Source organism: Chaetodon auriga, chromosome 17, assembly GCF_051107435.1.
Source record: "Chaetodon auriga isolate fChaAug3 chromosome 17, fChaAug3.hap1, whole genome shotgun sequence".
In the NCBI taxonomy this organism is placed as follows: domain Eukaryota; kingdom Metazoa; phylum Chordata; class Actinopteri; order Chaetodontiformes; family Chaetodontidae; genus Chaetodon; species Chaetodon auriga.
The window spans coordinates 19,734,995-19,746,032 of NC_135090.1; the positions used below are offsets into that span (position 1 = coordinate 19,734,995).

The 11,038-nt window shown below is 41.6% G+C and overlaps 2 protein-coding genes across 3 annotated transcripts; one reads left to right on the top strand and one right to left on the bottom strand.

The window, feature by feature from the left end:
- Positions 1-399: 399 nt before the first annotated feature.
- On the bottom strand, positions 400-4,420 carry LOC143335480 (uncharacterized). 2 transcript variants are annotated; one of them, XM_076754947.1, is made up of 3 exons: positions 4,367-4,415; positions 3,646-3,712; positions 400-3,352 (listed from the first exon to the last, which is right to left on the bottom strand). In XM_076754947.1, exons 2-3 carry the CDS (start codon positions 3,704-3,706, stop codon positions 849-851), a joined length of 2,565 nt encoding a protein of 854 aa, XP_076611062.1. In that variant the 5' UTR covers positions 3,707-3,712; positions 4,367-4,415; the 3' UTR covers positions 400-848. The 2 variants fall into 2 exon arrangements, with proteins under 2 accessions (XP_076611062.1, XP_076611061.1); XM_076754946.1 differs by having other exon boundaries at positions 416-3,352; positions 4,350-4,420.
- Positions 4,421-4,509: 89 nt separating this feature from the next.
- Positions 4,510-11,038, top strand: fbxl6 (F-box and leucine-rich repeat protein 6). Its single transcript, XM_076753953.1, has 10 exons — positions 4,510-4,570; positions 5,659-6,267; positions 6,941-7,099; positions 7,205-7,268; positions 7,417-7,548; positions 7,831-7,938; positions 8,804-8,917; positions 9,387-9,618; positions 10,010-10,253; positions 10,446-11,038. The coding sequence occupies exons 2-10, from the start codon at positions 5,726-5,728 to the stop codon at positions 10,573-10,575; spliced, it is 1,725 nt and encodes a 574-aa protein (XP_076610068.1). The 5' UTR covers positions 4,510-4,570; positions 5,659-5,725; the 3' UTR covers positions 10,576-11,038.

Here is an 11,038-nt window from a genome sequence, read left to right on the forward strand (position 1 = left end):
AACCAATTGGTGAGTGTTCATAATACGGCTTGGGGTCTCAATCATCTTCTTCGCCTATATATATGTGAGGAAAAAAAAAAAACTTAAGGACTTCACATTTGACACAGTGACCCAGATGAGCCCCTCTCTCATTACCGGCCTCCCTATTTTCTTGACACCTCCCAGTCGACGTTTTATAAGAATGCACTCATTGACTCTGCTGATGCTTGTGATACAACCACAAATGCCCTTCAAATCTGAGAAAAACAAGGGTTGTTATGTAGCTGAAAATCCTTACTGAAAACAGTCATGAACTTGAACTAAAGCTGGGTTGATTTCACAATACTTAACTCTTGTCTCAATGACTACACATTTCCTGAACCCTTTCTAGTTTATAATACAGGTTGACAACGTAAATATGAAGAAAATATAAACAAAGAGGTTTATTTTGTCAGTAATTCTTATATTTTAAGCAGGCAGCTTTTATTGACTGACCTCTGCATAATCACAGTGGGTACAACCTTGTATAAAAAATAAGTTTCCCTCTCAGCAACACAAAAGTCATCTTTCTAGAAAAGCAATGTTACAATACAGCACCATGAAAATTAAAGAACTGTGTCAAATCGAAAGTTTACACTGCAAAATCAAGCCTTGTCATTTCAACTACTGGCACTGAAAATACAGTCTGTAATAAACACATTAGCTCCATCTTCCATATACAGAATCACAAATGATATAATATTTATGTGGAAAGATTGAGGTCATTGTGAATATTTCTGCTTCGTTTGTGAACATAGAATCATATGAGGAAGTCACATGTTAACCCAGTTTCCTTCCCTGTCGTTCCGAGGCATTTTCATCCTCTGCTTTCACTGATTGGTTGGGGCGTCCGTTTTGTCTTTGACCACAGGTCTTGGTTTTGTCTTTCTGGGAGCCCAAACAAGAGAGTACCCAGGTTTGACACGAGGAAGCGCGAGCTTCAGCTTCAACACCATTTGTGTGCTGTTGTGGAAAACACCATCCAAGTTTGGGTCTGTGTTGTTCAGGATCATTTTCTGGTACAATATCTCACATCGCATTGCTTCTCGTTTCTCCGCTCTGGATTTTCCATCGAAACGCACGAGCATTTTGTCGACATCCTGCTGTGTCTTGCATGGCCCTCCATTTCTGCTTACTGTTGCTACTATGTAGTCCCTATCCATGTTCTCCTCAAGCTCTTCTTGATGCACCCTTCCAGCATTTTCTCTTTTAGTTTTATAGCCTTTCTTCAACTGCGGACTGTAGTCAGCGTAGGTATTCCCTTTAGCTTGCCAATTGGAGGAGTCATCGGAGCTGCTGTCAGATGAACCAAATCGGTCGTTGTCTTCTTCAGAGCTATCCGATGCCGTGTTCTTGTGTGAGGGACGCTTGGAGGACTTGTCAGGTCTTTTCCTCTTGTAAGGGTACACATGCCCGAAGGGATATTCCGCCATCAAGACAGAGAATGTGCAGCTCACCAGTCGTAAGCATAAATCTGGTGGAGGGACTTGAGAAAACGTTCCTCCTGGCAGGAAATCCTTCAGGTGCTCCTCAGTGACAGCAGCAATCGCCTTTACCATCCTCTTCAAGCAAGCTCTGATTAGGTCCCTATTCGTGTGCCACTGACCACAGTAATGAAACACTCCACCAAAGGTTTTCTCCTGCAATGGGAACTGCAGAAAAGCATTCGTGGCCCCTTCAGGTTCCAGCAGTGTTGAAGGGTCTTTGGACCAATCGAGGAACTTTTGGTAGAGAAAGAGTAGGTACTTACTGAAGAGCAAGTACTCTCCTCCACTTTTCAGAAGCTGCCAGTAAGGGCCGAGGATTTTGCAGTAAATGATGGCCAGAACACACACAAGGCTCTGTATCATGGCGTCGTCGGCATCGGCGGCAACACTCTCCAGAATAACGTTTGGGCATTCGTTGTTGTTCAGTGACAGCAAATCAGAGAAGAAGAGAGGGATCTCTTTGTGGTGGTGAATAAGGCCCGCTGCAGCTTCAAAGTAGCCACTGAATCGGTTTGACTGATTGACAGTAAGTCTAGAAGGATTTCTTTTTTCCTCACAGAAAGCCACCCAGTGCTTTCTGTAGTTCTGCGAACCAGAGCTGCAAGGGCTTAAGATATCACAAGCCATGTGAATGTAACGCGAAGTGGCGCTTTCCGACAAATTCACGAAGTTCCTGAACATTGGAAGCTTGTCCCGGCCTAGTTTCTCCCCCGTCGATAGAGTGATCTCTTTTTCAAAGGTCATAATCTGCCGCTCGATGGCATCGTGCACGTCAACAAGGAAATTGGCGTTGTAGCTTAAAAACACCACAGGAGAGACAAGTGAGACGTCCTCAGAGAGTGAGTTGAGTTTTTTCTCAAACTCTGCCATGGCTGGATGCTCCTTGCATGTCAGAGCATACTGGTTTCTGAGGAGACCTAAGGAAACTTGCTTGCATGCTGCGGTGTTCCCGCCATACATACTCGTGAGCTTTTGGACTGACAGCATTGCGATGTCGAGCAGAGTCGGCGCCTCTCCTTTTTTATCTGAGGTTTCGTCTCCGCTGTTGGACACATCCAAATCGTCGTCATGCTCACCATCAACCCCTCTGTTCATCTCAGACCCTCCACCTTGCATGATTTCACAGCTCTCATACTCCTCCTTGATTGTAACTTTTTCATAATTTATGGTATCATCTCTTCTCATTCGTTTCTTCACTATGAATCGAGGCGTTCGATTCTTCACCAGTTCAAATGGACTCTGAAGCAGATTTTCCATTGCTGCATTCCTCCGGTGGCTTCTTGTTTCATAATTGTGGTAATGCATTTTTAACTTTTTTATTTTGGCTCTTAGGACTTTATATGCCTTTTGAATATCCCCGTTCTTACAAAACTCTGGGTTGAAGTTTCTAAGCCAAGTAACTAAAACGATCGGCGCAATTTTCTCCCTGGTGACAAAGTTGCTCAACTCGAGAATCAACCCATTCGTGACTTCAATCGACTGTGCTCGCTCTGCAAAATCCCTCATTTCCAAAAGATGTTGTCGTTCGACTCCGATGCTGTCACATATCGGACCAACGAAGTTAAAGTTGACGTCTGATTCCAGGAAGGTCAGCCTCGCATCACTTCCCAGACTCAGTGTTGTTGCGATGCCTCTTTCAATCAGACAACGAAAGTCAGCTGACTGATGACTGCGGAATATTTTCTTGAGCCAATCCACGATGGCAATCCACGGAAAGTTATTGTCCTCTCTCAGAAGTCCGACTTGAATCAATAGTCTGTTCTTGCATGGCCCCATTTCAAGCTCTAATCCTTCTCCCGATTGAGCACCAATGAAGTCGGCAACAAGCTTCCAATAGTACTCATCTCCTGAAAAACAGAAAAGTCGGCAATTGAGCAGAAATGAAGTGGTTGACAAAAAGGTGGGGTTGCAAACTGTACTGGATGAAATGTATTCATTCATGTTTTCTGGTAAATGGCAAGGTAACCATGAGAGATGCAGTTTTCTAGAAATCTGTATTATGCTATAAAAATACAATAAATTAATTAACTGCTTGAAAAATGTTAAGCAATAAAGTTATCGTATAGAGAATTAGCTCATATAGTTACCTTAATAACAGTCATGTTATGTAAACATTTTACTTGAAATGCTTGTGACTTACTCAGATTAGCTTCAGTAACAACAGCTTTACCACAGAGGGAGAAACTTTGGCCTTCCTCCATTGTGTCCTGTTTTAAAAGAGAGACATGTTTCACACTTCAGCTTCGAAAAGCATAACCACGTCAAGAGGCTGTTAAATCATGTAATGTTGTACTATGAGCCTCTTCGGGTTGATGTTGCACTAAAAAAACGCAACACAAGCAAGAATCGTTCTTTTACATTACATCAGTCCTAGTCAAGTGGAAAATGATCGTAAATTACGTTATGTTGTGGTATTCTGTGCGAGCTGGGGGTCCAGGCTGTGCAGGGATTCCCTCCTACCACCCACCACTCCTGTATACTCTACACTCGTTGTAAACATGCAAGAACAATACTCGGTTGTCTTTCTTTCCCACTTAATTAAGACATACACAACAAGCCAATGGGATCTCTGTGGTTTAGTGGCCCTTATTATGAGCAGAACAGAATAAAAACCTTCACGCTACATCTGGAAATAAGTGTTAATGCTGCCCGAGAGCAACCTCTGCACGCTGTTAGCATTGTGAGCAACTTGCTAGTGTTAGCACCAACTTCACAACATACTATATCGCAGTAATTCGTGAGTAATACCAGTGCATAATAGTTGTGCTGCATTCTATAGCACTTACACAGAATTTCAGAAGTAAAAGCAGTTGCAAATGAACATTTAAACGCATAAACGCTTACCCCGTAGCTACACGTACCCCAGCCTCATCTTCACTACATCTCTACCCCACAAAACGAGGAGGAGGAGGAGTGAAAACATTAGGCTGCTCACTGATTGGATAGCTTCATAGAAGGCGGGCTTCCGACGAGATTTTCACCAATCACAGAAGGGATGTGAAATGCATTATGGGTCTACTATGCTGGACGCTGCTTGCTGTTTTCGTGAATTGGGCTAGCAGCAGGTAATTTAAAGTAGTAATACAGTGTACGAAATAGTCATTGTTTATTTTAGAAAGTATCCCTGTTAATAGTATTTGTTGTCAATGTAGCAACAGTGGCTATGCCGATGTTATGCTACCTTATGGTGAATGGCGGCCTGTTAACTACTTAGCACAGCAACGTTAGCTAGCTCAGTTAACGTGTAACCGGACAGCCTGTGCTTCATTTAATGTTAGCTAAAAAATAAATAAATAACGCCGCTAGGATGCTGTGACGGGTGAATGGTTGGTTTATATTTGATGCCACAGACAACATTGTTGTAAAGTTATCTGTATGTAGTGAGATTGTTCTATAACTTACTAAATAGTCGGCAACAACTGATGGATGGATGTGATTTTGGGTTTACCGTTTACAAACAATCAGGATGCGCACGCAGCTTCGAGATGGAAAACGATGGAATTAATCTGTCAATTTATCTGAAGTAAAGTTGCCCGAGACGCATATTTGTAAAACTTACACGCTGATAGACAACTAACGGCCCTTCGTACCCAGCTGTACCCACGGAGTCTTGCAGTTGCTGGACCACGAATGGCCATCAGAGACTAAGACCAAGGAGAGACCCCTCACCCTCAATACTGACAGATTGTATGAGATTTCCATTGTATAATATATTACACTATTTTTACGTATCGTTAACGTAGAGTAATGCAACCATACAACCGTGTACAACCGTAAAATAGGAAATTTCAAACTAACTTCACACCTGTGAATCACTAAATATAGAAAAACCGTTTTGCTTTGTGTTTTCTTCAGTGAAAGCCATCCATTGTGCAAGCAAAGCATTTGTTGTTCACCGTCATCATCCAAATGTGATGGAGGTGAAGGTGTTGGAGTGAACGTTTCCATCTCCAGATTTTGATTGCATGAGATTGTACAGATGCTCTTGATATTGTACCATCCTCTGTATCTCTAACTTCAAATGAGATTCAGGAGTTTTGAACAATGTCAAACCTTTTATTGATGTACTGTAGATGTAGATATGATTACGATGCCATGAGTTATTCTGTCATATTTATCATATTTATCTACTGTGCTGCGACTCTGTTTTCAGGTGCTGCCATGTCACTCACCAGCTAATGTCTGTTTTTCTTGGAATGAAGACCAGTTAGCAGCACACGATGGATTCCTCTGAAGCAGAGGCTTTAACCCACAGTGAAAGAAGTGAAGACACAGCCCCAAGCACATCAAACACACCAGCTCTAGGAGAAGATGGACCAAAGCCAAAGAAGGTTTCTCCTCTGAAGAGGACCTCTAGTAAGCCTACAAATGCAAAAGCCAAGAAGCAAAAAAAGGCCAGAGTGTCCCGGCCTGCCCAGCTTGGCTACACTGTCCATCAAGGGGAGGATATGCTTCTGGTCATATCGAGTACAACTTCTCAGTATGATGGTTCAGCCTGGACTCCCCCGAAGAAGGGAACCAAGAAGAAGAAGAAGCTAACTAAAGGGAAAGTGAAAGCTGCTCCGATGAAGAAGAAAAAGACAGCCCGTGCCAAACCTAAACTGGAAAATAATCCAGTTGCCAAGGAAAAAGAGGACACTGATTTGTTCGTGCCACAGACAGCAACAGACCACAGATGGGGTCAGAGTCTTCCTGAGGAGGTGCTAATCAATATTTTTCAGATGGTGGTCATCCAAGATGGTGCTGTACCATTTCTATGCAGGTAATAAACACATATTTGATGTAACTGGGATGAGTGAATCCACAAAAATCTAAGATTTATACCATGACCCGACTGAGATACAGCATCTAAGTCTGGGAGATCCTTGAGATATGCAAATATATCATGTTTATCATGTATTATTTTATGGTTTTACAAATGATGATGTCCAAATTCATGATTCCAAAATTGTAATTAAGTATGAGCGAAGATAAATGTAGAGACAGGATGAGTTTTGTCTGTTTTGATTCAGAACAGTTTAACACATTTCATTACTGTCACAATTTAATTCTGTAATTTACTACAACATGATAATGACGCCAAATAATGTCTGTTTTCATCTTTGTTCGAACTGCTGATTATTTTCTGCATTAATCACTCAGTCCATAACATGGCCAAACACAATGATCACAGTTTGACAGAGCTCAAAGTGATGTTTTAAAACTGTCCTGAAGAAGCAATTTTGTCTGATCAACAGTCCAAAATCCAAATATACTCAATTTACCACCATGTTATATAGAGATACAAACATTGCTATAGTTATTAATGCCAGTAATCACTTTGTAAATATGATATTGATTTCGGCTGTATCATCCAGCAGGAGTACTGCGTTATTTGGGAACCATAAATTTCACACTGAACTAAATCCTTTTTTCCTCCTGTGTTTCTGGTGTAGGGTGGGCAGAGTTTGTCGTCTGTGGAACGCTGCTGCCTCCAGTCCGGTCCTGTGGCGTAAGGTGACCATAGGTTACTGCTGGATTGCACCGGGGAAAAGCCAGCTACCTAAAACAGAGAAGAAGATCAAGGACACTTTTAACTGGCTGGCACAGAACAGGTCTGTTTTATTAGTCTCATAACTAGACACCCTTTGATATCTTCTATTTTTAATACCGGTGTCATCTTGAAAAGAAACTCACAGACTGTTTTATTTGTCTTTTAGATTCTCTCAGCTACGAGACTTCTCCCTCTATCACTGGACAAAGAATGTTAGCTATGCAGTTGAGGTAAGTCATCAAGACTAGAGATTTGCCCCTTTACCCTTTTCACCTGCTGCTCCTGGACAGAAAAGTTTAGCTGGTCATTGTTACAGTTCTTTTGCATCCAAAAATGTTCATTCTACTATGTTTCTTGTTATGTGGTGATTACATTTAGGTTGTGGCACAGTTCTGCCCTCACCTTCGCTCCCTCACGCTCTCCTACTGTACAGGCCTGACAGTGGGGGCCTTCCACAGCCTTGGTCTGCACAGCCGGTCTCTGCAGAGCATAAATCTCCAGTATTCAGAGGTACACCAAGAACCGGCTCAGTACTATTTGCTGTAGAAAATGTGACTGTGTCAGGCTAAGAATCTTAATTAATTCAGTCAACCTTTATTTATGAAGGGTGTTTCCAATGAGAGCAGTTGTCTCTCTTTTGCATGGGTGCCTAGTCTCATCCAACCCTTAGACAAACAAAAGTTACGTGACTTAATCGGATTATGGATAGTTATTGTCTAGTTATTTAATAAAACTGCCACAACTAGCAATTCCCAGCATGTGTTCATTTCCCATTTTTTGTTTTTGCTCTAGTTTCAGGTTGAGGGACTTCTCGAGTACCTTGAAAATCATGGGAGCCAGATCAAGCAAATTTTGTTCACACATGGAATAAAGAATGACAGACTTCTGACGTGCATCACTGTAAGCCCACCCACCTTTTTTCTCCATGTTCTTTTCATGTGTGCCTTATACTAGCAGTGAAGAACTCTTCTCCTATAAAGGGGAAAATGGAAAAGAGCCGCTCACGGTAGTGTGCTGTTGCTTAGCAGCTCAATTGACTCGTGTTATAGGTTACCAGGCACATCACATTAAACAGGTTAGCAAATATGTTATTTCCTTTTGTTTACTTTTCCTACCCTGAAACCATGTGTCAAACGCTCGAAGGGGTTTTTACCCTCCCCAGCACATTCAGATGTCATAGCAGGTTTTTGTTCTTGCAGAGGAGGAAAACGCAGTGTTAGCCTTTTTTCAGCTGCACTTGCCACAGGTTTAATTTCACTTCAGATGATTTCACATTAGAAAGCAGAGAGCTGAGAAGCTGACTGGAGCTTGAGGTTCAGCTCTGAGACATGCTTGGTGATGTCCACCATGAAGGACAAACCACACTTCACTGCTGTCACTGAATTTCCACATCCAGTTTCCTTCATCTCCATTAATTATTCCAGATTAACTGCCACTTTGGAGCAGTTTTGCTTTGTCGGGCACTCCTTCACAAATTCTGCTTCTGAATGAGGTTTCAGCTTCTTAGCTGTTAGCTCTCTCACTGCAAAACTTGCCTGCTTAACACTGTCAGAATGTGGTCTGAAGGCTGCTTGTTGGCATCAAAACTCCACCGAAGAACATCAGCTTCATCCAAGCGCATTCGTCCTCACAGCTCATCCAGTTTAGCATGTTTCAAGCTGTAATAGTGCTCAAGATGCCTGCAGCATGTCGTATTGGCGTGATGTCCCCTATGACGTGTGAAGATGAACTTGGGACACACAACACATTGTATTTGTTTTTTCAGAGGGGATTCTGTCCTGATTTGGAGTTATTGGAGGTCAACACTAAGCTTGACAGTAAAGATTGTGAACTTCCGGTTTGCATCAAGGCACTACAAATGGCATGCCCTAAACTCAAGGTAAAAAATATAGATTTGCTTGGGAAGCATGAAATTGCTGACTGAAGAAACTGCTCATAAATAAATAGTAATAAATCTCGCAGCTGAAATTTACATATTAACTGTAATTATATTAGAGCTGAAACAATTAATGAATTATTTGGTCAACAAAAAAATTAATCAGCAACTGTTGTGATAATTAAATTGTTTCACTAATTTTTCAAGCAAAATGCCAAACATAAAGGTGCAATATGTAAGAATTTCAGTTTTAAACATTACAAAATGAACTGCAATCTACAACAGAATGTGAAGAAAGACAGTTTTGACTATACGTCTAAGACGTCGCTGTATTGTTTGGCAGCAATAACTACTGAAGTTAGCATGCTAACCAGCTAGCCCTGGCCCGTCCTGTCTTGCAATACCACTTTGTACCCCAATACCCACAAAACTATACCCATAAAACTTCTACATTTACTGTACCTCTCATCAGACCTTCCGGATGCTGAATGTCAGACCTCTGCATAAGACAATGCGTAATGGTGCCGATTCAACATTTGGCTTCCCGTTACTGGAGGAGCTATGTATCGCAACCACGTCTTGTTCCTACATGACCGACAAAGATTTGTGGGACATTCTCTTTGGATCCACCAGGCTACGGGTGCTGGACCTGCGAGGCTGTTCACGAATCACACCATCTGGTCTCGCAACACTCCCCTGTCTTGGTAGGACTAAGTCATGAGATTTATACTTCGGTTAACTGTGGTAAATTTTGGGTTCTTAATGGACATCAGACAGAGTGATTTATAATAGAACCAAGTTTCCCTCCGTAACAGGGTAAGGGAACATATCGTAAGAAAAAATAACATTGAAAATTGATGTGTTTATTGGATCCAAATAGGAATGAAAATGAGGTATAGGCTCATGTGTTTTAGAAGGAGTAGCCTGCTCCATAATGTAGATTAATTCTTAAATGTAATGGGATTCATTCTCTGAGTAAGACCACGAGTGGGATTAGGCAGTAGATAAAGGTTTTTGTGTTAGATGGTTGGTAAAATTATGTATTAAAGATTTATTAATCTATGCTACCTTCTTCTTCCGTGTGTGATTTGGCAGAGCTTGAGTGTCTGTTCTGGGGACAGTATTTCAGCAGCCATGTTGGGTTGTCATCACCGAAGGCAGGGCTTCACATGGTGACCCAGAAATGGAGTCAAACACTCCAACAGCTTGACATTGCAAACCAGCTCTTCAGTGCAGAGGACTTGGAGATTGCTATGAGTCACCTTGCTCAGGCAACAGAGGCAGATACCCTGCGTTCACTCAACCTCAGTGGTACCAGGATCACACCACCTGCCCTCAGGTACACAATGTACCATTTACCCTCTGAACTCTACCTCTCCAAATATTCCAGTAAACTAGGAAGCAACCCTTTTAAGCCACGATCTGCAGGCATACAGAATTAATCATGAATCTGGTATTCACTTTTGTAAATCTGAGTATTGCAGGTTTGATTTCACAAGTAATAACTTTTTATCTGTGCTTTATTTTGCAGGTCAATCATCGGCCAAATGACTGCTCTTAGCTACCTCAATCTGTCATCCTGTCGTTACCTTCCCAGAGGAGTGAAGAAAATCTACCGTGGCCAAGACGAAATTCGCCAACTGCTGGACAAACTGGACTAGTTCTCATGTTCATTTGGTTCCAGAAATCATAAAACTTGTATATTCAGTTTCTGAGGCACACATAATGTCTTAAAGCATGCGTGTTTGTGGATTATGTCGTTTCTGTAAATGTCATTTTATATGTATAGTGTTCATAGAAAAAAGACAAAATCACTCCTCACTGTTGCTAGAGAGCAGAAACCAAGGGGTTTGAATTCAGAGGGAAAACCTACTGCTGCTGTTTTAATATCAGGTAAGAACACTGTCAACAATGTTCATTTGCATATCTACATGTGGAGCGACATGTTGGATTTGGATACATTTGTCACCTCAGTTGTAAACCTACAGGGACATTCAGTTGTGTATACCAGGATTTCTTGATGTAATTCTTAACATTTTTTTATACCAAGTTGCAACAATTCTAGACAAACATTTGTAAAGCAATATTTGAAGTTTACAAATAAATGTTCAACACATTACTGTG

What these genes read in the sequence shown, in the direction of transcription:
- LOC143335480 (XM_076754947.1), bottom strand. Translation starts at nt 3,706, where the DNA reads ATGGAGGAAGGCCAAAGTTTCTCCCTCTGTGGTAAAGCTGTTGTTACT. An exon ending in TGTTACTGAAGCTAATCTGA is followed by an intron (nt 3,353 to 3,645) that starts GTAAGTCACAAG and finishes TCTGTTTTTCAG; the next exon opens with GAGATGAGTACTATTGGAAG.
- fbxl6 (XM_076753953.1), top strand. Translation starts at nt 5,726, where the DNA reads ATGGATTCCTCTGAAGCAGAGGCTTTAACCCACAGTGAAAGAAGTGAA. An exon ending in GCTGTACCATTTCTATGCAG is followed by an intron (nt 6,268 to 6,940) that starts GTAATAAACACA and finishes TTTCTGGTGTAG; the next exon opens with GGTGGGCAGAGTTTGTCGTC. An exon ending in CGCAACACTCCCCTGTCTTG is followed by an intron (nt 9,619 to 10,009) that starts GTAGGACTAAGT and finishes GTGATTTGGCAG; the next exon opens with AGCTTGAGTGTCTGTTCTGG.